The sequence below is a fragment of the Palaemon carinicauda genome, chromosome 21, assembly GCF_036898095.1.
Source record: "Palaemon carinicauda isolate YSFRI2023 chromosome 21, ASM3689809v2, whole genome shotgun sequence".
Taxonomy (NCBI): Eukaryota; Metazoa; Arthropoda; class Malacostraca; order Decapoda; family Palaemonidae; genus Palaemon; species Palaemon carinicauda.
The window spans coordinates 121,141,707-121,163,152 of record NC_090745.1 but is presented as its reverse complement, the minus strand read 5'-3'; the positions used below and the strand labels follow the sequence as shown (position 1 = coordinate 121,163,152).

Genomic DNA, 21,446 nt, shown 5'->3' with positions numbered 1-21,446 from the left:
ACGCTGGTAACGAGGCTCATTCAGGGCGATATGAATGTCATGGCAGATCGCCTCAGCCGGAAGGGTCAGGTCATCCCCACAGAGTGGACCCTTCACAAGAATGTTTGCAGCAGACTTTGGGCCCTGTGGGGTCAGCCAACCATAGATCTATTCGCTACCTCGATGACCAAGAGGCTCCTCTTGTATTGTTCTCCGATTCCAGACCCAGCAGCAGTTCACGTGGATGCCTTTCTGCTGGATTGGTCCCATCTCGACCTGTATGCATTCCCGCCGTTCAAGATTGTCAACAGGGTACTTCAGAAGTTCGCCTCTCACAAAGGGACACGGCTGACGTTGGTTGCTCCCCTCTGGCCCGCGAGAGAATGGTTCACCGAGGTACTGCAATGGCTGGTCGACGTTCCCAGGACTCTTCCTCTAAGAGTGGACCTTCTGCGTCAACCTCACGTAAAGAAGGTACACCCAAACCTCCACGCTCTTCGTCTGACTGCCTTCAGACTATCGAAAGACTCTCAAGAGCTAGAGGCTTTTCGAAGGAGGCAGCCAGAGCGATTGCCAGAGCAAGGACGACATCCACTCTCAGAGTCTATCAGTCTTAATGGGAAGTCTTCCGAAGCTGGTGCAAGGCCAATGCAGTTTCCTCAACCAGTACCACTGTAACCCAGATTGCTGACTTCCTGTTACATCTAAGGAACGTAAGATCCCTATCAGCTCCTACGATCAAGGGTTACAGAAGTATGTTGGCAGCGGTTTTCCGCCACAGAGGCTTGGATCTTTCCTCCAACAAAGATCTACAGGACCTCCTTAGGTCTTTTGAGACCTCAAAGGAACGTCGGTTGTCCACTCCAGGCTGGAATCTAGACGTGGTCCTAAGGTTCCTAATGTCATCAAGATTTGAACCGCTCCAATCAGCCTCTTTTAAGGACCTCACATTAAAAACTCTTTTCCTCGTGTGCTTAGCAACAGCTAAAAGAGTAAGTGAGATCCACGCCTTCAGCAGGAACATAGGTTTCACATCTGAAACGGCTACATGTTCCTTGCAGCTCGGTTTTTTGGCTAAAAACGAGCTTCCTTCCCGTCCTTGGCCTAAGTCGTTCGAGATCCCAAGCCTGTCCAACATGGTGGGGAACGAACTGGAGAGAGTACTTTGCCCAGTTAGAGCTCTTAAGTACTATCTAAGAAGGTCAAAACCATTACGAGGACAATCAGAAGCCTTATGGTGTGCTATCAAGAAGCCTTCTCTACCAATGTCTAAGAACGCAGTTTCTTACTACATCAGGCTTCTGATTAGAGAAGAAAATTCTCATCTGAAGGAAGAAGACCTTGCTTTGCTGAAGGTAAGGACACATGAAGTGAGAGCTGTGGCTACTTCAGTGGCCTTCAAACAGAACCGTTCTCTGCAGAGTGTTATGGATGCAACCTATTGGAGAAGCAAGTCAGTGTTCGCATCATTCTATCTCAAAGATGTCCAGTCTCTTTACGAGTACTGCTACACCCTGGGACCATTCGTAGCAACGAATGCAGTAGTAGGCGAGGGCTCAGCCACTACATTCCCATAATCCCATAACTTTTTAACCTTTCTCTTGAATACTTTTTATGGGTTGTACGGTCGGCTAAGAAGCCTTCCACATCCTTGTTGATTTGGCGGGTGGTCAATTCTTTCTTGAGAAGCGCCGAGGTTAAAGGTTGTGATGAGGTCCTTTAGTATGGGTTGCAGCCCTGTATACTTTAGCACCTTTGAGTTGATTCAGCCTCCCAAGAGGAACGCTGCGCTCAGTAAGGAAGACGATCTTATTAAAGGCAGAGTAACGGTTCAAGTCGACTTCCTTACCAGGTACTTATTATTTCATTGTTATTGTGGATAACTGATTATATGAAATACGGGATACTTAGCTATCCTTTAGTCTTGTACACTGGTTTTTCACCCACCCCCCTGGGTGTGAATCAGCTACATGATTATCGGGTAAGTTTAATATTGAAAAATGTTATTTTTATTAGTAAAATAAATTTTTGAATATACTTACCCGATAATCATGATTTAATCGACCCTCCCTTCCTCCCCATAGAGAACCAGTGGACCGAGGAATAATTGAGGAGGTGTCAACAAGAAGTACTTGAGTACCTGGCCACAGGTGGCGCTGGTAAATACACCCCCTTCTAGTATTGTGATAGCTGGCGTATCCCTCCATAGAATTCTGTCGGGCAACGGAGTTGACAGCTACATGATTATCGGGTAAGTATATTCAAAAATTTATTTTACTAATAAAAATAACATATATATATATATATATATATATATATATGTGTGTGTGTGTGTGTGTGTGTGTGTGTGTGTATATATATATATATATATATATATATATATATATATATATATATATATATATATATGTATATATATATATATATATATATATATATATATATATATATATATGTATACACATATACATACCTACATATATACATAAATACATGCATACATATATATATATATATATATATATATATATATATATATATATATATTACTGTATATATATGGGTTATGGAAAAAATCCGCGAAGTGGTGAATCCGCGATGGTCGAACCGCGAAGTAGCGAGGGTTCACTGTAATTAGTAAATAGATTTATGTGGGTGATGTGTCTTCAAAAATTTGCTGGGTTTCCCACATTCTTAATATTTCTAATTTCCCTTGAAGCTTTAGGTTTGTCACACTCCTCTTCCTCCTCTGTTGAAATCTCCTCCACATTCTCTTGATGCTGCACGTTATGCAGCTTCGATACCATTTCTTTTTTCACAACTAGTGTTTTCAGTATTTGTATCACTTGCTAAATGTCTTGCTGGAGAGTTCTCTCTTGTTTGGGGGTACACTCAGGCACACTATATCTTGTGTTTTGTTTAAGTTTTATAGTTTATATATGATGGAATTATTTTAATGTTACTGTTCTTAAAATATTTTAATTGTTCATTACGTCTCTCTTAGTTTGTTTATTTCTTTATTTCCTTTCCTCACTACGCTATTTTTCCCTGTTGGAGCCCTTGTGCTTATAGCATTCTTCTTTTCCAACTAGAGTTGTAGTAAGCAAGTAATAATAATAATATAATGATTTTAGTGATGAAAGTCTTGTAATGAATGCGAGTGCGTAAGAGTAGCCTGTTGGATTTTTTCATCATATTTTTATTGGGGGTATTATGGAAACATTTTATTTAGGGATAACTTTGGCAGAAATTTAGTATTCTGTTAAACTGGCTTGTTTAGCAATTTATTCAGCGGGATCTTGGTATTTCAGGTATAAAAGGACATGGATGCGTGTCGAACGTACGAGATCGCAGCAAACGTTAGATATTCAAATGGGAGTTCCTTTTGAAGATGTGAAGTTTACAACTATCGGCAAAAACAAAGATCTGTTTTTTGAAATCTTAGATGAGGGTTAGTACAGTTTGTCTTTTTCTATCGATCTTCACTGTAGGATGTAGCTTGATATAATGCATGTGAACTAAATGTACAGTAACAGTAAATGTGTACCGTTTTTCGAACGTTAGTTTTTATTTTTGAATAGCATTGAAGTGTGTATGTTTAATGAAAACATCAATTAACCCTTTTACCCCCAGGCTCTTTGGAATGTTCCAACCCTTACCCCCCAAGGGGTTATTTTTTTCCCAGCAAATTTTGCAGTATGTTTTTTTTTAAATTGCTCTAACAGCCTTAATTTTTGTCATAGAGAGGTCAGGTTGGTCTCATTCTCTTGGAAAATGCCTGAATTTTTTCAAAAAATTATCAAAAATATGAAAAAAAAAATTTTATAGCTTTTTTTGGGGGGTAAAGGGATGGGTATTGTGAAACGTACCAGTACGTCCTTTGGGGGTAAAAGGGTTAACTCTATATTCGTGAGATTTTTTTTCACTAAAGGTTTTGTAGCTTCACTTAAATCTTGGTTGCATTACATCCTACATTTTACTTTTCATAAGCTCCTATTGGTCTGTTTCTATTCGGCTGTCAAACTTTTGCATCCATAGAGCCTTTAGGGTATTTGCTAATGTGATGCAGAGGTCTTCTTAAGCTACTCAGTAATAACGGTGAGAAGAGCAATAATGATATTTTCTCACTTAGTTATTACTCATAGATATCCCATTTGCTTTATATTTACAGAGCAAATCACTGAGCTACTAAATAGCATAGAACATTTGGGGATGGGGAATGTCACATTGCACTTTAGGCATGTGATTGAGTCTTGAATTTTGTCAAGTATACTGTTTGTTTTTTAAACTGATGTGGCTATTGTTATGATAGAGATTTTATAAAAGACTAAGTCCAGAAGAATAGATTAAGTAAATAAAAAAATGAATGAATATCCTTAGTGGTTTATAATAAATTAAACTAAATGAAGGGTAAAATTAGCGCTTTTCTAATGAAAGCTTTGTAACTGTTTTGGTTCATTGAAAGATCACAAGATCATTTATAATTTTGGCGGTCTACCTTATTTAGTGCCTCATCGTTTTGTGCAGTGCCTTAGGTAATGGGCAACTTGAGAAGAATGGCAGATATTTTTTAAATATTACAAGAGACTGGTCATTATTCTGCAGGCAAAAGTATCCAAAGATTTATAGGTGTGTTAATTAAAAAGTTGAATTTATTTATTTTCATGCATAATAAGAAGCTAGAAAATGATGGGTAAGCACCATAAGTTTTGGCTGGAGAAATTGAGTCTCTCAGGGAAAATGGAACTGTCATGAAGTACCATAGTTCAACATGATTTGCTAATAGGATCCTAATAGGATAAACATTCAAGATGGGCATATAGGTGAGGGCAGAATAAATCAATAATGATTTTATGAATGAAAAAAATTCAGTGTTAATCATCTACCTTAACATGAATCAAAGAGGGGTAATTGAAGTTACTGGTATTTAGAAAATTTAATAAGAATTGCAGTATGCAAAAGAAAACAGGACTTTTAAATATAGTTTGATATGGTGAAAGGAGTGCATTGTGCATGATCATCAAGCTGAATAATAGCTTGTGTGCTAAAAATTTGATTGCAAAGGAGAAATGAAGCTTTATAAAGGAGTTGGCTAATATACCTTTGCCCTGGACTGTTAACCCCTTTACCCCCAAAGGACGTACTGGTACGTTTCACAAAACCCATCCCTTTACCCCCATGGACGTACTGGTACGTCCTTGCAAAAAACTGCTATTTATATTTTTTTTTTTTGCATATTTTTGATAATTTTTTTCAGAAACTTCAGGCATTTTCCAAGAGAATGAGACCAACCTGACCTCTCTATGACGAAAATTAAGGCTGTTAGAGCAATTTAAATAAATTATATTGCAAAATGTGCTTAAAAAAAAAATAACTCCTGGGGGTAAAGGGTTGGAAAGTTCCAAATAGCCTGGGGGTAAAAGCGTTAAATGACTAGAATTTCTCAGAAGTCCATACATCCTTCTAAAGGATTATAATGTGTCAACAGGAAAAATGAATCTTCAGTGAATCTCATGTTTTATAATTGATAAGCTGGATTGAAAATGTATGTAGTGCATACATTACAATCTACAGTAAATATTGTCATTTGAATGTCCTAGATTCCCATCAATGATATTTACAAAATTGTAAAAACTTAAAAAATATTGGTAGATGCAAAAATTTTTTTTGTCTTAATACTATATTAAATTTGATTTCTTCTCCATTTAGGAATAAAGCTTTATGTCAATTCTATGGGCTACTTTGAAATCTCTCCTATATAATAAAGAGCAAGTTTCTGGCTACATATATATGATTATATTTCTTTCCGGGCACGCTCAGCAGCAAGATGTATACCTATTCTGTTTCCCCCATCCATGTAGGAAGAGAGTAGAGTAGTCATACCTTGAGGGGTTATAGTTGGGAAAGGGGGAGCGAGTGGGAAGGGTAGAAGTTATGAGCAAATCTATCTAAATATTTAGCCGTTATTTTTGACGGGTCACATACTCCAGTACTGTAATAATGTTTATCCTTTTTGCAAGTTACCATCCCCTAGTCATTAGGCTTCACAATTTTTCTTTGTTCCGTAACCGAAATACAAACCACGCTATTTACATTGGGTTTACCTTTTAGCGCAGCTGAAATGGCGAGCCATTAGAATTTAACGAGGGTGTATTACCCCCGCGCTAGTTAGCGGGGGGGTAGGGGAGTGGTAGCTAGCTACCCCTCCCCCCCTCACACACAGGTGAATGCCCACTTTCACTTTTGGCTCGGACTGGGACAGATGTCTCTGTCTTGGTCCTCGCTTGGCAGCCATTGTTTGTTTTGTCTTTACTTAATCGCTTACTTTTCTTTTACTCAATATATATGTAAACATGTTTTCATGTTTGTACTGTATATATATTTGAGTATAGAAATCAGTAAGTTTCCTTTTCAGAGTTGTGTGTGTAGTGTACGATATCTCCGTGGAGTCCTCGGCAGTTAGGCCACCACAGCGTAATTTTATGGGTTGCGATCGAGTTTGACTTCGGTCATTCTCTCTCTCTCTCTCTTGAGGTCGTTCACCCCTTTTACTACGTGTTGTCTGCTAAAGAAGGTGATGAATGCAAGAGTTGATGGGAGAAGTACAAGAGGAAGGACAAGGTTTGGGTGGATGGATGGTGTGAAGAAAGCTCTGGGTGATAGGAGGATAGATGTGAGAGAGGCAAGAGAGCGTGCTAGAAATAGGAATGAATGGAGAGCGATTGTGACGCAGTTCCGGTAGGCCCTGCTGCTTCCTCCGGTGCCTTAGATGACCGCGGAGGTAGCAGCAGTAGGGGACTCAGCATTATGAAGCTTCATCTGTGGTGGAAATGTGGGAGGTTGGGCTGTGGCACCCTAGCAGTACCAGCTGAACTCGGTTGAGTCCCTGGTTAGGCTGAAGGAACGTAGAGAGTAGAGGTCCCCTTTTTTGTTTTGTTTCATTGTTGGTGTCGGCTACCCCCCAAAATTGGGGGAAGTGCCTGGGTATATGTATATGTACTATGCCCTTGTAGCTTCCTTCCCGTGTGGGGGGGGGGTTGCTACACCGTACGTTTTGTCTCAATTAGTTTATGAATCTAATTGTAGTTGTTAATTTTTCAGCTTGTAGAACGATTCCTTTCGGGGTTTTCGTTCTTTCTTTAGTGTTCATTCATTTTTAAATTACATAATTACATAGTTTCATAATTATAATTGTTATAATTCTGTTTTGGTTACAGCTCTCCTTCCGTGAGTGTAAGTGGTTGTGAGGGCACGTGCCTGTTGTGTAATTCTTGTTTCCCTCGGGATTCCTCTTCGGAGCCTTTCGGGTGAATGAATGAGTACTAATGTTTTTTGTTTTTATTTTTTTACAGTTACCGATCTAGTTCGTTTCTGTAATATGGCTACGGTGTGACCTGTCTTGTGGAGGCCTGGGGATTCGGCTGTTGCTGCCTCCCCTTTGGATTTTCGTCAGGGGCGTGTCTCCTTCTACTGGAAGTACTCCCGTAACGATTGACAGCTCTCCAGTTCATTTTAGAACTCAGGAGGCCTGCCTCCTTGGGTGGGTAACTTTCCTTCCGAGGGAAGTTTTTCCTGTCCAGGCTTGAGTTTTTCCCCTTTTGGGGGGTTCTTCTCTTGCCTTTTTTTTCGTGCGACTATGCTCTTGGTGCTGAGCGGTCGCACCTGCAGTTTCGCAGGAGCCCCTCTTCGGAGGATTGCTCCTTTTAGGTCACTGGCTGACCAGTCTCTTCTACGAAGTGTTTCTCTTTCGTTCGCGAGAGAGTACACTCATAGAGACTCCTCTTTGGAGGATTCTTCTGCTGCTGTTGCTGTTGACCTCCTTCGCCGTAAGGCTCACCGTCCGCCTCGTCGTAGGGCCTCTCCTCTCCCTTTAAGGGTACTAAGAGGCGCCTTTATGAATCTACGTTTGCAGCCTACATCTCCTTCATCTGCCCTGATGCAGATGGACAGCAGTCTGACGGGCAACGGTCTTCCCGACGGACAACGGTCTTCCCGACGGACAACGGTCTTCCCGACGGACAACGGTCTTCCCGACGGACAACGGTCTTCCCGACGGACAACGGTCTTCCGACGGACATCAGTCTCCCGGCGGACAGGCAACGGTCTCCCAACCTGCTCCTGCTCAGTGTTAGCGCACAGGCGCTCTCCTGCTCATCAGCGCTCCCTGATCGCTAGCGCTCTCCCATTCGCCAACGCTCTCCTGTTCGTCAGCGCTCTCCTGTTCGTCGGCGCTCTCCTGCTCGTCGGCGCTCTCCTGCTCGTCAGGACTCTCCTGCTCGTCGGCGCTCTCCTGATGTTCGCCCTCCTCGCCAGCGCTCTCCTGCTCATCAGCTCTCTTCTGAGCGTCAGCGCTCATTTGAGGATCATCGCCCTGCGGTCTCTAACCATCCTACAGTTCCTGCTGACCTCCCTGCTCGCCATCAGTCTTCTGACCCTGTGGCTACGCGACATCGTTCAGCGCGTGTGTAAAAAGCACATGTTCGCCAACGCACCTGCGATTTTATTTTCCTGTTCCTGCTCGTGAACGCTCCGCGCCACCTGTCCCTTCACAGGATCTCACGCGTCGACCTCCTGCTCGCCAGCGATCACCTACGCGCCAGCGTTCACCTGCTCGCCAGTGCGCACAGGCGATTTTAGTATCGCCTATTCGCCAGCGTTCTCCCACGCGTCAACGATCGCCTACGCGCTAGCGTTCACCTGCTCGTCAGCGCGCTCAGGCGATTTTGGTATCGCCTATTCACCAGCATTCTACGCGTCAGCGATCACCTGTTTCTCGTCGATCTCCTGACCGCCCGCGTGTGTTACAGCCTGCGCGCCAACGTTCTCCAACGCTTCGTCAGCCGAAGGTTCTGAAGGGACATGGTTCGCCGGCTACTAGCTCGCCATCGCGCGATCGCTCACCGGCGCATGCTGCTCGCTGTTGCTCGCCAACGCGTCACCATGCCACAACGCACCATTGCCTACCTGCGCGTCAGCGCTCACCAGCTCACCACCGATCTCCTGTTGATCCACATCGCCAGCGGTCTTCCTCACCCACGCGGCAGCGCGTTTCCTCGCCATCGCGCCAACGCTTGCGTTCGCCGCCTCGGACACACGCTCATTCACCTGCCCACCCTCGCGCCTACGCGACCGCTCGCCTGCGCGCCCGCGCGCCCGCGCGATTATTCGCCTGCGCGCCCGCGCGACCGCTCGCCCGCGCGATCGCTTACCCGCGCGATTGCTTACCCGCGCGCTCGCCCGCGCTCCTGCGCGACCATTCGCCCTCGCGCGACCATCGTTCGCGGTGAATTCCGCAGCCAGGGGTAGCAACAGGAACGCGTGTTCCTAGACAACGCTCGGGATTGCCTCCACCCAAACACAGGTTGGTAGTGCAGGACAAGGATACTACTGAGGAGAGGTTAGTACATCATTCTTCCCAACCTTCTTTTCAGGCAGGTACTGTGGTGTCCACTCCAAAGGATCGCCCGATCCCTTTCCCTTTACCGAGGATTTCGGACTCTGTGTCCTTGGAGCAACAGACTTGGTTTGGTCCTCTGGCGCGGGCATTAGTGAGGGTTATGAAACCAGCACTCGCCGACCAGGGTAACAAACCAACGGCTGTCTCTCCTACACTGAAGAGAAAGAGAGGAGTGGACTTCGTGGTGACTTCCCCCAGGGCGAAGTTGGTTCCCAAGAAGTCGGTCGTGAAGGCCCCTTCTCCTGCTCGAGGGCTTTCTCCTTCTCCCGTGGACGAGGCCTTTCCGTCCTCAGGTGAGTCCAGTGGGGTGGTAGTCTTCCCCTCGGCACCAAGCGGGGAGACTTCGCTTCATGGAGGAGAATCATCTTGTGAGGAAGGGGCCCCTCGAATCTCTTTGTTGGGATCCTGTATCCCTCCCAGGAGGGAATCCAAGGACTCCAAGACCGTCCCGAAATCCTCCTCAAGGATTCGCCAGGATCCCACGACTACCCGGGGGAATGTCCACGTTTCATCCCTGGAAGAGATCCCTGGGGCAGGAGACTTAGCTGCCAGCCCGCAGGGAGGAGAGCAGCAGGAATCCGAACATACCTTCTGGCAGGTCCTAAGCCTGATAAGGCAACTTAACGGGCTTATGGATCCAGTCATCGCCCCCCGTGAAGGCAGAGACATGATCTTGGATGAAGTGTTTGACGTTCGGGGTCTGAAGAGTGCCAGAGCTAGGGCCATCCTTGAGAAGAGTTTGTTTGTGCCCAAGGACAGAGACTTAGACAGCGGCTGTGCGGAGGAAGTCGACTTCCGTTTTCACTCCTCCAAGGCGCTTTCTTCCAGACTCTGCAGGGCTCCAGCGCCTTTTTCTTTCAACCACGCCGGCCTAAGTTATCGGCTACGACAACTGAGACAAGGTGTCCAATTGCAGTTTCCTCCTTTCAGGAACAGATGGCACGGGAGGCTCCCCCGGGGGGGGCCATAGTCCTAAAGGGAGCGGCAGAGTTCACGAACTCTAGGATTGCAGGTTTCACGCTGGGAGGATGTTTAAGGTTACTCATCCGGATGACAGCTTCCCGATGCCAATTCCCGCACGATCTCTATGATCAGCCAAGGATATCGTGCCTGCCGTCTCTGTCAGCAAATTCAGTGTCTCTGAACCTCTATGCCATAGCGTCGGCAAGAGTTGCCCGTTTAGGCAGAATGATCCATACCTTAGGCGAAGGTCCTCCATAGGATCATCGACGGCTTCACCCCCGGCTTCTTCAGTCGATCCTTTCTTGTAAGGAAGTATCTGAGACGGGAGTTCCGTAGTCAACCTCTCAGCCCTGATCAAGTTTGTCGAACAAACTTCGGCCAGCGTAGAACAGCAGAATCGATCAGACTGGTAACGAGGCGACAGGACTCCTTAAACCCTGGATCGGAAGGACGGGTACTTTCAGTTTCCATTCCATCCATCTTCCAGGGAGCTCGTGGAATTCAGCCTAGACTGCAGGTATTCCTGCTTATGATGCAGTGTGGCGATCCCGCCGTGGCATCGCAGGTTTTTTTCCCCAGAGAACTCTCCCTGCTTTCCTCATGGCTGCTCAGGTACAGGCTTCCGCCTCCTTCGCTTTTTGGAGGGCTGGTCAACTCCGGTAGACTCGGGTTCGACCTTCTTCAGTGCCGGGACAAGCTTCCGGATGCTTACCATGAGTGTGGGTTCATGGTATTTTGCTAGGAGCCTTCTCTTCATCTGCCTCAACATCTGGAGTATCTGGCCATGATATTGAGTCAACGGCCTTACCACGTTGGAAACCCTGCTTCTCGTCCGTCCAGCGAGGTTAAGCAACGTCGGTTCTGGTCGGTACTTGGATGGGTGACCACCTGGGGACGCCAGATTCTGTTGCCACATCCTTCGAGCCTTTCCTTCAGTTGACTGTGGCAAGGCTGAGGAGAGTCGCAGTACCTGTTCTCAGTCAAGCAGAGCTTTCAGCCCTACCTTGGAATGTTTCCTAGTTCTCCTTTCCTCATTGACCCGTCTATAGTCCGAACGGTCGCCTCAGGATAAGTTCCATGTGGGGCGGTCCAAGTTCCGGTGGTTTCAGGCAACGATCAACCGGACTTCCTGGCCCCTATGGGACCAGCGGAACTATTAGACCTGCAATGGGTGTTGACCTATGGAACCTCTTGATGGGAGTGGATATTCTCGTCCTTTCCCCACATTCTTGATGCTGTTCTCGGACTCATCAAAGAAAAGGGGGGGGGGGTGGCATGTTCCGGTCCAGGCCTATGGTCAGGACTTGAAGGATACCTCTCTATCATCCAGGCAGGCTTAGGGGCCGTAGTCTGGCCCCTCTACAGATCCTACAGCTCCTGCCGAGTCGCTCCGTGCGCGTCGACTTCATGATTCTGGCGTGTTCTAACCAGCAGGGGACGCATTTTCACACCTTCACATCTTGCAGTAGAGATACCGAGATGATTGAGATACTCTCAATACCACCATCGGCTCTCTCATTCCAGGCAGAGGAATGTTCTCTCCGACTATCCGAGTAGAGCCTCGTAGAGAGAGTGTACCTGGGGTTCTTTGGCCTTGAGTAACCAGCAAGTCCTGGTCTGTGGGACCTGATCGCGACAGCTTGGAACCTCAAGCTTCTGCTGTTCTTCCCGCCCAGTCTCAGACCCCGAGACTCTGGCAAGATGCATTCCGGTGATGGTGGGACAACTTCGACGCCTGCGTCTTCCCTCCTTTTTGTTTGTGGAGAATGGGTCTCAACAAGACCAGGTTGTCTGTCAACCTTTCAATGGGAGAGCTCCACTGGGACTATGCGCAGAACGGTTTCTGGACCCTCTGCTTCCCCTGACGGAACTCCCGGGAGAGCTTCTCCCACGGCGCAGACTACTCAAACAACCACACTGCAACATCTTTCACGAACCAGGGCGTCGCTTCGGCTTCATGCCTGGAGACACTAAGCCTCCTCCTCAAGAAGAGACATCCCGCTACAGTCGCGGGACGGAGGTCGCGTCATCTGCGATAGTCATCCGCAGGGGTCTTCCAGGCAAAGGGAAGAGTCTTCGGTGGTTGGTGCCGTGGGAGATATACCTCTTCCCTTGAGGCCTCTTCTCCAGCAATAACGGTCTTATTGCCTTTCGGCGGGAGGAAACTCCTTTCCGCTCTCGGCAATGAAGTCTGTCGCTCAACCTTTCCCTGACCTTCAGGCTTAAAGGAATAACTTTTTCCTGCCCGCTGGATCTTTCCTCGCTCATGCGAAGCTACGATCGTCCCTGCCCTAGTTGGAGGAAGACCTCCAACTTGGAGCATGGCTCGGACTTTTTAGTCCCTTAAGAGATCTTCTCAAGACCCTTTACGACAGGCCTCGGATTGTATTCCGGCTTGGGTCTCCTGCTCACTCTGGCCGCGGCCAGTGTGTAAGCAATCTTCTTGGTCTCGTACGACTCCGCCCTTTCTAGGGAAGAGGGGAAGGCAACATTCAGGTTTGCTCCTGAGTTGTTGGCTAGACTCAGAATCTTGGGGTCCCGGCCCTTCGGTCCAATTCCTTCAAGATTTCGAGTCTCCATTCTGTAACTGATGTCCCAAGACCTTCTCTTTCTTGCCAGTAAAGGAATCAAGAGGTTAGCTTTGGGAACAGCTGCAGTTTGTCCTCAGTTGCAGCCGATTTGGGAGCACAAGGAGGACACGGGGGAGAGTCACCAGTATACCTCTTCAGCCCGGACTGAAGGACATTCATCTCGACCTGTCTCCAGACCCTCCCCCGTCACGTTGCCCTACAGCACGATGTTGGATACATCGCAACGTCCCTCGCCTTCAAGTAATACTACTCTGTGACGCAGGTGCTACAAGCTGGAGTCTGGAAGCGTCTAATGACCTTCGCAGCCCGCTTCCTGCAGGGCGTGATCAACAGGAGTTTCGATACGTTTTCTATCGCTCTGTGGTGGCTACACAACAGCTGGTCTAACCTCAGGCTCCTTTTTGGACAGGTAGCAGAAGGTTGAGGGCATTGTTATCAGGTTTTAGTCTGCATGAACGAAAGAAGTATGTCTGGCCCTTATTTCTTTCTTCATCATCCCCTCTATGGGGAAGCAGCATCCTGGTCTCTGCATAGCTGACCTCGAACCTCTGCAGGTAAACCATGCTTCCTTGTGTTCCGAGTATTGAGTCAATACTGTTGCGTCCCCCATACCCTGACGAGGTGGTATTGGGAACGTTCTAACCCAGAGTTCCTTCTGGAACTCCAGGTCAACTGCCTAGGACGGGTCACACTTTTTCCTTCACACACAAGCTTATGTAGGCCACACGGTTCCTTGCGGAGCAAGGAACTTGTGAGGTGCAGGGACTCCTTTTCTCGAGTGCGACTCACTCGGATTCTGAGTCCCCGGGTAAAGCCAAAGCCAGTATGGCTGGGGACTTTCCACCCTACCTAAGGGGTAAGTCACCCAACGTAAATAGCGTGGTTTGTATTTCGGTTACGGAACAAATGACAAATTCGAAGATAATTTGTATTTTTCCTAACCATACAAACCTTAGCTATTTACACATATTTGCCCGCCAGCCCTGTCCCCCAAGACAAGTCCTACCTCTAAGTGAAAGTGAGCATTCACCTGTGTGTGAGGGGGGGAGGGGTAGTTAGCTACCACTCCCCCCCCCCCCCCCCCCCCGCTAACTAGCGCGGGGGTGATACACCCTCGTTAAATTCTAATGGCTCGCCATTTCAGCTGCGCTAAAAGGTAAACCCAATGTAAATAGCTAAGTTTTGTATGGTTAGGAAAAATACAAATTATCTTTGAATTTGTCATATTGTGTTATGGAACCTCTTAAGACCAGAAGGCTTTAATTTGGAATGTACCACCATGGGTTGCGGTGGTCTGTTGGTAACGTCCTTGCCTGGTGATTGCCGGACTGGGGCTGGAGTCCCGCTCAAACATGTTAGTTCCTTTGGTCGCTCCAACATCACCCTCCTTGTGAGCTGCAGATAGGGGATTTTGGGGAGCTTATAGATCTATCTGCTGAGTCGTCAGCAGCCATATCCTGCCCCTCCCTGGTCCTAGCTTGGGCGCTGATCATATGAATATATGATCAGTCTCTAGGGCATTGTCCTGCTTCATAAGGCACTGTCACTGCCCTTTGCCTCTGCCATTCATAAGTGACCTTTAAACTGAGGCAGCCTTTATTGCTACCAGCATTTCCCAGCACTTAGCGGCGTGGAATAACGGCCAAAGTGATTTCTATGAGAGGGTTGCTTTGACAGGGGTGCCCTTTCTACTGGAAACCTAGTCCCTCATATATTTATGACACAACGATATAATGGGAATTTCATTCATTCAAAGTCTTTGTGCAGTAAAGGAAGAATTCATTATTTGGTCAGAACTTGCAACCTCTCATTAAAAGGACAAGGCCAACAGTGCCTTCTGTTTTATTATGGTAATGCTCTCTCTCCAGAAACAACATCCTATTTTGGATTAAATAAGCAAAATCTAGGGAATAAAAGTCATAGACCTCCAAGCTTCATAGATTACATTATTGCTTTGAAAATGGTAGCTGCAAGTGGAGTATAACTTTTTTGTAACAGTCAAAGGTCAGGCTGTCATTTCAGTTGCCCATCTCAGTCATTGGGTTGTTCACTTTATAGCCAGAGTTTAATGTTTTGGAGCAACACATTGGCAAATCTCATTTTTTTAGGCATTTCAGTGTACTTGCTTTTCTTTAATTGTTGCTGTTCTGATGGTACAACTTTTCATAAGTGGTTTAAACCTTTTTTAAGTTGTCTGCCACGAAGAAACCTTCAAACTATTAAAATAGATATCAATGTATTGCAGGAAATGCCACTTATGAGGAGTATTTTGGGTTTGAAGGATTAATTCATGTTCTAAAATTGTATGGATTCTCAACTTCTGTATTGGTGTTAACATTAATTGTAGCACCCATGTTGAAGACAATTTGCTCTTTCCCCAATATGCCTTTCAAATTCCTATATCTGATTCTAATTTAAGCTTAAATCTTTCTGTAAAGACCATGCACCAATAACTGGTTTATAAAACAAAACACGTCTAACCAATGCTGAGGAGGAATGAAGATGGGGGGTGGGGAGATGTAGGGGTAGAGAGGGGGGATGTTGATGAAGGAGAGGTCTAATTGGTGAGGGATCTATGGTCGTGGTTCAATCACGCCCCAGTTTTCTATACCGACACTCAAAGAGTGAGCGAGCTAGGTTTATTCCTGGCATTCCATGCATCCCTTTTTTTTTCTCTGGTATATTCAGCAATAACTATGCCTTAGAAATGGTGCTAGAGGGGTATTTCACAGAGCGACACAGGTCTCTCGCCCAGAAATAGATTTTTCCTTCGTCAAAATCCCTTTTTTCAGCAACTCAGTCTGGGGTCATTCCTTTGTTTTCCCACTTCTGTTGGAATTCCACAACACATTTTGTAATGGTGAAATTGTAAGGAATATCCTGGCCAAGTATGTTGACCATGTCTATGGATTTCCTCTGGGAGTCGTATGCTTTGATTGCAGATTCCTTTTCTTAAGCTTTTGAGATTCTGCATGCTTAGTAATGACTTTCAGAGTAAATTACCTACAATGCAATAAACACAATTATCACAGTTCTTGTGCATTATTGGTCATATGCAACAACCTTAACAAATTTAGTTACTCTTCATTTTGCGTGAGGCCAAGGAATTCATTTTAATTTTCTTTGTATAAAAACTATTGCAATGGAATGTAAGATTATTTTTTTCAAAATTCACTTCTATGTCTATTCATCATCATCATCATCTCCTCCTACGCCTATTGACGCAAAGGGCCTCTGTTAGATTTCGCCAGCCATCTCTATCTTGAGCTTTTAATTCAATACTCCTCCATGTATCATCTACTTCTCACTTCCTATCCTCATCTATGTAGGCCTAGGTCTTCCAACTCTCTTATTCATATAATCTTTATTTTCTCTTTGTTTATTACATAGTATTCAATGATTTTAATAGAGTTCTCAATGCTGTCATACCTTTTCCTTACAGCACGAGATTTAGCAATCAAGCAAAATGAAGGCAAGACGATTATGTATACTGCTTATGGATCTGAGTGGAGGCAATTTGGGAATCCACGAAAGCCTCGACCCTTGAGCTCTGTCGTGCTAGACAGAGGTGTGTCGGAAAAAATAGTCAGAGATGTCAAGGAGTTTATTGATAATCCTGAATGGTACTCAAATAGAGGTAGGTTTTTCTTCTCATTTGATCATTGTGTGTCCTATTTTGTTGTATTTTAGTTTTCATTCTTATAATTATTATTACATTAATTCAGTAGGCCCTTTAACCCTTTTACCCCCAAAGGACGTACTGGTACGTTTCACAAAACCCATCCCTTTACCCCCATGGACGTACCGGTACGTCCTTGCAAAAAAATGCGATAAAAAATTTTTTTTTCATATTTTTTATATTTTTTTTGAAAAAATTCAGGCATTTTCCAAGAGAATGAGACCAACCTGACCTCTCTATGACAAAAATTAAGCCTGTTAGAGCAATTTAAAAAAAATATGCAAAATGTGCTGGGATAAAAATAACCCCTTGGGGGTTAAGGGTTGGAAATTTCCAAAGAGCCTGGGGGTAAAAGGGTTAAAATTAAAAAGATTCTTTAAAAAGGTGAAAAATAACACAGCACATTATTACTTGACCACCATAAGAGGCACAAAACTTGTAAGAAAATTAAAATCTTGCATTGTGTTGTTCTTACTGGGACTCCCACAAATAATCAAACAAGAATATAGTAATTATTTACAGTTTATGATAACCTGTTTTTTTGGGGGAAAGTTCCTATTTCATTTGCTAACTGCATCTTTCCTCTTATTGACTCAGTTGAAAGTGGAAATTATTTTCGACACATTTTTTCAATAGCTTTCATCTCAAATCATACGCCTGTCGATCACATCATCATTAGTGAATATTTTTTTTTGGGAAAATGGAATCATTTTGCCTGGTTGTATTTGTTGATGCATATAAAGTGTATTTATCTATGGTGTTTAAACATTGTTTTACATTTGTTGTGATGATATTTTTTCTCAGGAATACCATACAGAAGAGGATACCTCCTTCATGGTCCTCCAGGATGTGGGAAGAGTTCGTTTATCACGGCACTTGCGGGTGAACTTCAGCTCGGCATCTGTGTTCTGAACTTGAGTGAACGTGGCCTTACCGACGATAGGTTGAATCATTTATTAGCGCTTGCTCCAGAGGTATGTACTTCTTTGGAAATTAGGAGCATGAATATAGAATTATTTCATATAGAAAAAAGCAGATTGGGTGATTTGTATTCCAAATCTATCGTGAGAATTTGGTCTTTGTACTGTTATTAAGTTAAGGTTTGGCTGATTGAGAAGAGGTAGGTCAATCTAGGTTATCTTAGTATATGAAGGACAAGGAAGGGATCAGATATTTTATGCATATTGTGTCGTGCATCTAATACCATTTAAAGCATTATTGACCTTTGCAAAACATTGGTATTTTATGACTTCGTTTATAGTATTACAGTTTGTCTCATATATATCTATATATATATATATATATATATATATATATATATATATATATATATATATATATATATATATATATATATATATATATATATATATATATAAATTTAGTAGACAATTTGTATATTGCACAGTATTGTTGATATATAAAGATTGCTAAAATATAAGAAAAACTTTTGAATTTCGCTGTTGATACTGTATACATTTAAAAATTATTTACCAAATTAGAAATAAAAACAAGTTCTGTAGAACTAGAGTACTTTTATCTTAACATTCTTCCTATGTGTCATACAAATCCTCATCCTTAAATTAGGGAGATTGTTTCAGCGTAAGTTGGAATCGGTAGTTAAAGTTGAATCGCGAGCATTTTTCCAACTTCCTTCCTCAACCACCCTTCTCAGTCTTGGTCCGAATGTTCAAAAGTGAGGACTCTCCAACTGGAAAAGAAGCGGGGTTCCTCATTCCGCCCCCATGCCAGTTGAATAATGATCCTTAATGACCAACTCCAGCTTGAGCTGAAATGATATCCCTAATTAAAAGACTTGGGTTTGTGACTAGTAAAAATACAAATTACTTGAAAGATTTGTTATGTAATATGTTTCGTTTCTCCTCAAATTTATAAAAAGTGAAAGAACTACAGTGCTATTGCATGTTAAAGGATTTATGAAGTGTATTGTGTACAGTAATTCAGGATAGTTTAATTTCATTCAGTAGTATGGAGATTTGATTATGAAGGTCGCTTTAGATAGTCTTGATTGATTCAAAGCTTAATTATTACCGATATATATTTATTAGTTAAGTTATAGTGAATTATATAGAGATTTCCAGTTTAATTTGAGTTTATTTTTTCTTTCCAGAGTACTATAATTCTTTTAGAAGACGTCGATTCTGCATTTGTTAGCCGTGAAGACACTCCAGAAAGTAAGTGTTTGATTTTAATTTATTTTTGAGGGCTCATTTTCTATTTAACCCTTTTACCCCCAGGCTATTTGGAACTTTCCAAACCTTAACCCTCAGGGGTTATTTTTTTTTCAAGCACATTTTGCAGTATATATTTTTTAAATTGCTCTAATAGCCTTAATTTTTGTCATAGAGAGGTCAGGTTGGTCTCATTCTCTTGGAAAATGCCTGAAGTTTCTCAAAAAATTATCAAAAGTATGCAAAAAAAAAAATTGTAAATAGCAGTTTTTTGCAAGGACGCACCAGTACGTCCATGGGGTAAAGGGATGTGTTTTGTGAAGCGTACCAGTACGTCCTTTTGGGGGTAAAAGGGTTAAGTACTGTACTGTATTGTCTTTACATTGCAGTTTACAGTAAATGTATGTATATATTGTTTTAGCTAATATGTTGTGTAGTGAAAGTAGTTGAACCATATATAAGTTACAGTACCAAATTAAATTTTTTATTGTTTTGGTAGCAACCTTATCCAGGTAATTTCATTACCTTATTCTTTTGAGCATAAGGTACATTATAAAATCTAAACTATGTGGGTAGAGGTATTTATGTTTTTGGAATTGTATTTCAATAGATTTTCCTGAATTGTTTACAATCAATGAATAAAGCCCATTTCACATTCATATGATAATAGTTTTTATAGGAGATATCTGTTTTGACGTTGTTACTGTTTTAGAATAATTTATTGTTAACTTGTTCTCATCATTTATTTATTTCCTTATTTCCTTTCCTCACTGGGCTATTTTTCCCTATTGGAGCTCTTGGGCTTATAGCATCTTTCTTTTCCAACTAGGGTTGTAGCTTAGCTAGTAATGATAATAATAATAATAATGGAATATGACATAAACTCATGTCACATAACTAATTGAAGTTAATGAAAATAACTCTTTATTAATGAAACAATTCTTTATTATTCAAGGCTTCTTTAAAGGTATTTGAGATGGTAAATTGTTTATTAATTTCTTTCGCCAGTGAAATCGGCATACGCAGGACTGAATCGACTGACATTCAGCGGATTGTTAAATTGCCTTGACGGGGTAGCCTCGACTGAAGCAAGGATGGTTTTCATGACAACAAATTATCCTGAAAGGTAATCTGCATGGGTTGTTAAGGTCTTAGTTTTGTTGCAACATGATTTAATCTATAAAGTCTCAACTTGGGATAATTCCTACAAATAGGCAACTTGAACACTTACATACATATACCAAGGCACTTCCCCCAATTTTGGGGGGTAGCCGACATCAACAATGAAACAAAAAAAAAAAAAGGGGACCTCTACTCTCTACGTTCCTCCAGCCTAACAAGGGACTCAACCGAGTTCAGCTGGTACTGCTAGGGTACATATGTTGAACGGGCTAAAGAGGGATATTACTGTTCAGTACCGTTTTATGGTACTAGATAAAGCCTTTTATGAAAGAAACATAGGCTTTTTCATTAGCAATGCTGTATGTATAACTTGAACACTTAACAGGTTGTTAAAATTATTTGATAATTTTTGTACAGTAATACCCCACTTGGTCGTTAATTAATTTTACGAGACCCAGCTTAAGTCGATTTGCGATATAGATAAAATTTTTGCCTTGAAAGAGACTTGCGTGTTACCTGTAGTGTACAAGTATTGAACACAGAAAAGTTCTTACTAGCTGCTATTGTTTTAAAAAGAACCGGATGCGTACAATGATGAGCACCCATGTGAAGTGCAGATCTGTACAGTACAGAACTGATGTAAGGTTAGATAAAATGACGTAAAGTGGATTTTATTTTTGTATTTGATACTTTACTTAAGTATGAGTGAGAACAGATGCATGTTGAACCAACTAAAGTGGGGGTATTACTGTACTGTTTTATGGTACTATATATAGTAAAGCCTTTTATGAAAGAAACATAGGATTTTTGTTAGTAATGCTATATGTATAACTTGTAAAATTGATTACAGTACAGTATCCAAGATTGTATTTGAGTTTTATGTTCACGCTTTTATCATGATGATTTGGTATAAGTAATTATTTTGGGCTAATATAGATGGGAATGACATGTCAATTTTGTTTTTTAACATAATATTTTGATTTTGAACAGACTGGACCCAGCCTTAATTCGGCCTGGCCGCGTCGATCTGAAACAGTACATTGGGTATTGTACGCCACATCAGTTGGAATCCATGTTTAGTAGATTTTACCCTGACGTCTCCCCTCTTCTGGCTGCTAATTTTGCAGAGGTAGGTTGGTCACTGTTCTGTGATTTTAAGATTTTGTCATTCTTTGAGATTGATGTAAAGCCCTTACTTTGAGATTGAATAGTACAGTGAACCCTCGCTACTTCGCGGTTCGACCATCGCGGATTCACCACTTCGCGGATTTTTTTCATAACCCATGTATATACATATATCGCGGATTTTCCCGAAATATCGAAAAATACCGCGATGTGACCGATGTGTGCGAGATTGGAGAGAAAGTAAGGAAAATTGAATCATGATTGATTTTCAATATAAATGAAACTTTGAGGAGCAACAAAGATATCATTTGTTAGAGAGATAGAGAGAGGTAAGGAAT

At 42.9% G+C, this 21,446-nt stretch overlaps 2 protein-coding genes and 1 pseudogene across 2 annotated transcripts in view; 2 read left to right on the top strand and 1 right to left on the bottom strand.

Annotated features, from left to right (window-relative positions):
• LOC137615452 (cell division cycle-associated protein 3-like) overlaps positions 1–21,446 on the bottom strand; it is a 310,532-nt gene that overhangs the window by 215,788 nt on the left and 73,298 nt on the right. The window lies entirely within an intron of this gene.
• The window catches only part of LOC137615112 (mitochondrial chaperone BCS1-like), an 89,107-nt gene that overhangs the window by 66,579 nt on the left and 1,082 nt on the right, over positions 1–21,446 (top strand). The window contains exons 5-9 of the mRNA XM_068344742.1: positions 16,433–16,627; positions 17,474–17,643; positions 18,801–18,864; positions 19,870–19,987; positions 20,974–21,112. Coding sequence (XP_068200843.1) covers positions 16,433–16,627; positions 17,474–17,643; positions 18,801–18,864; positions 19,870–19,987; positions 20,974–21,112 — 686 coding nt within the window. The remainder of the gene's footprint in view (positions 1–16,432; positions 16,628–17,473; positions 17,644–18,800; positions 18,865–19,869; positions 19,988–20,973; positions 21,113–21,446) is intronic.
• On the top strand, positions 11,194–11,312 carry LOC137615579 (5S ribosomal RNA; annotated as a pseudogene).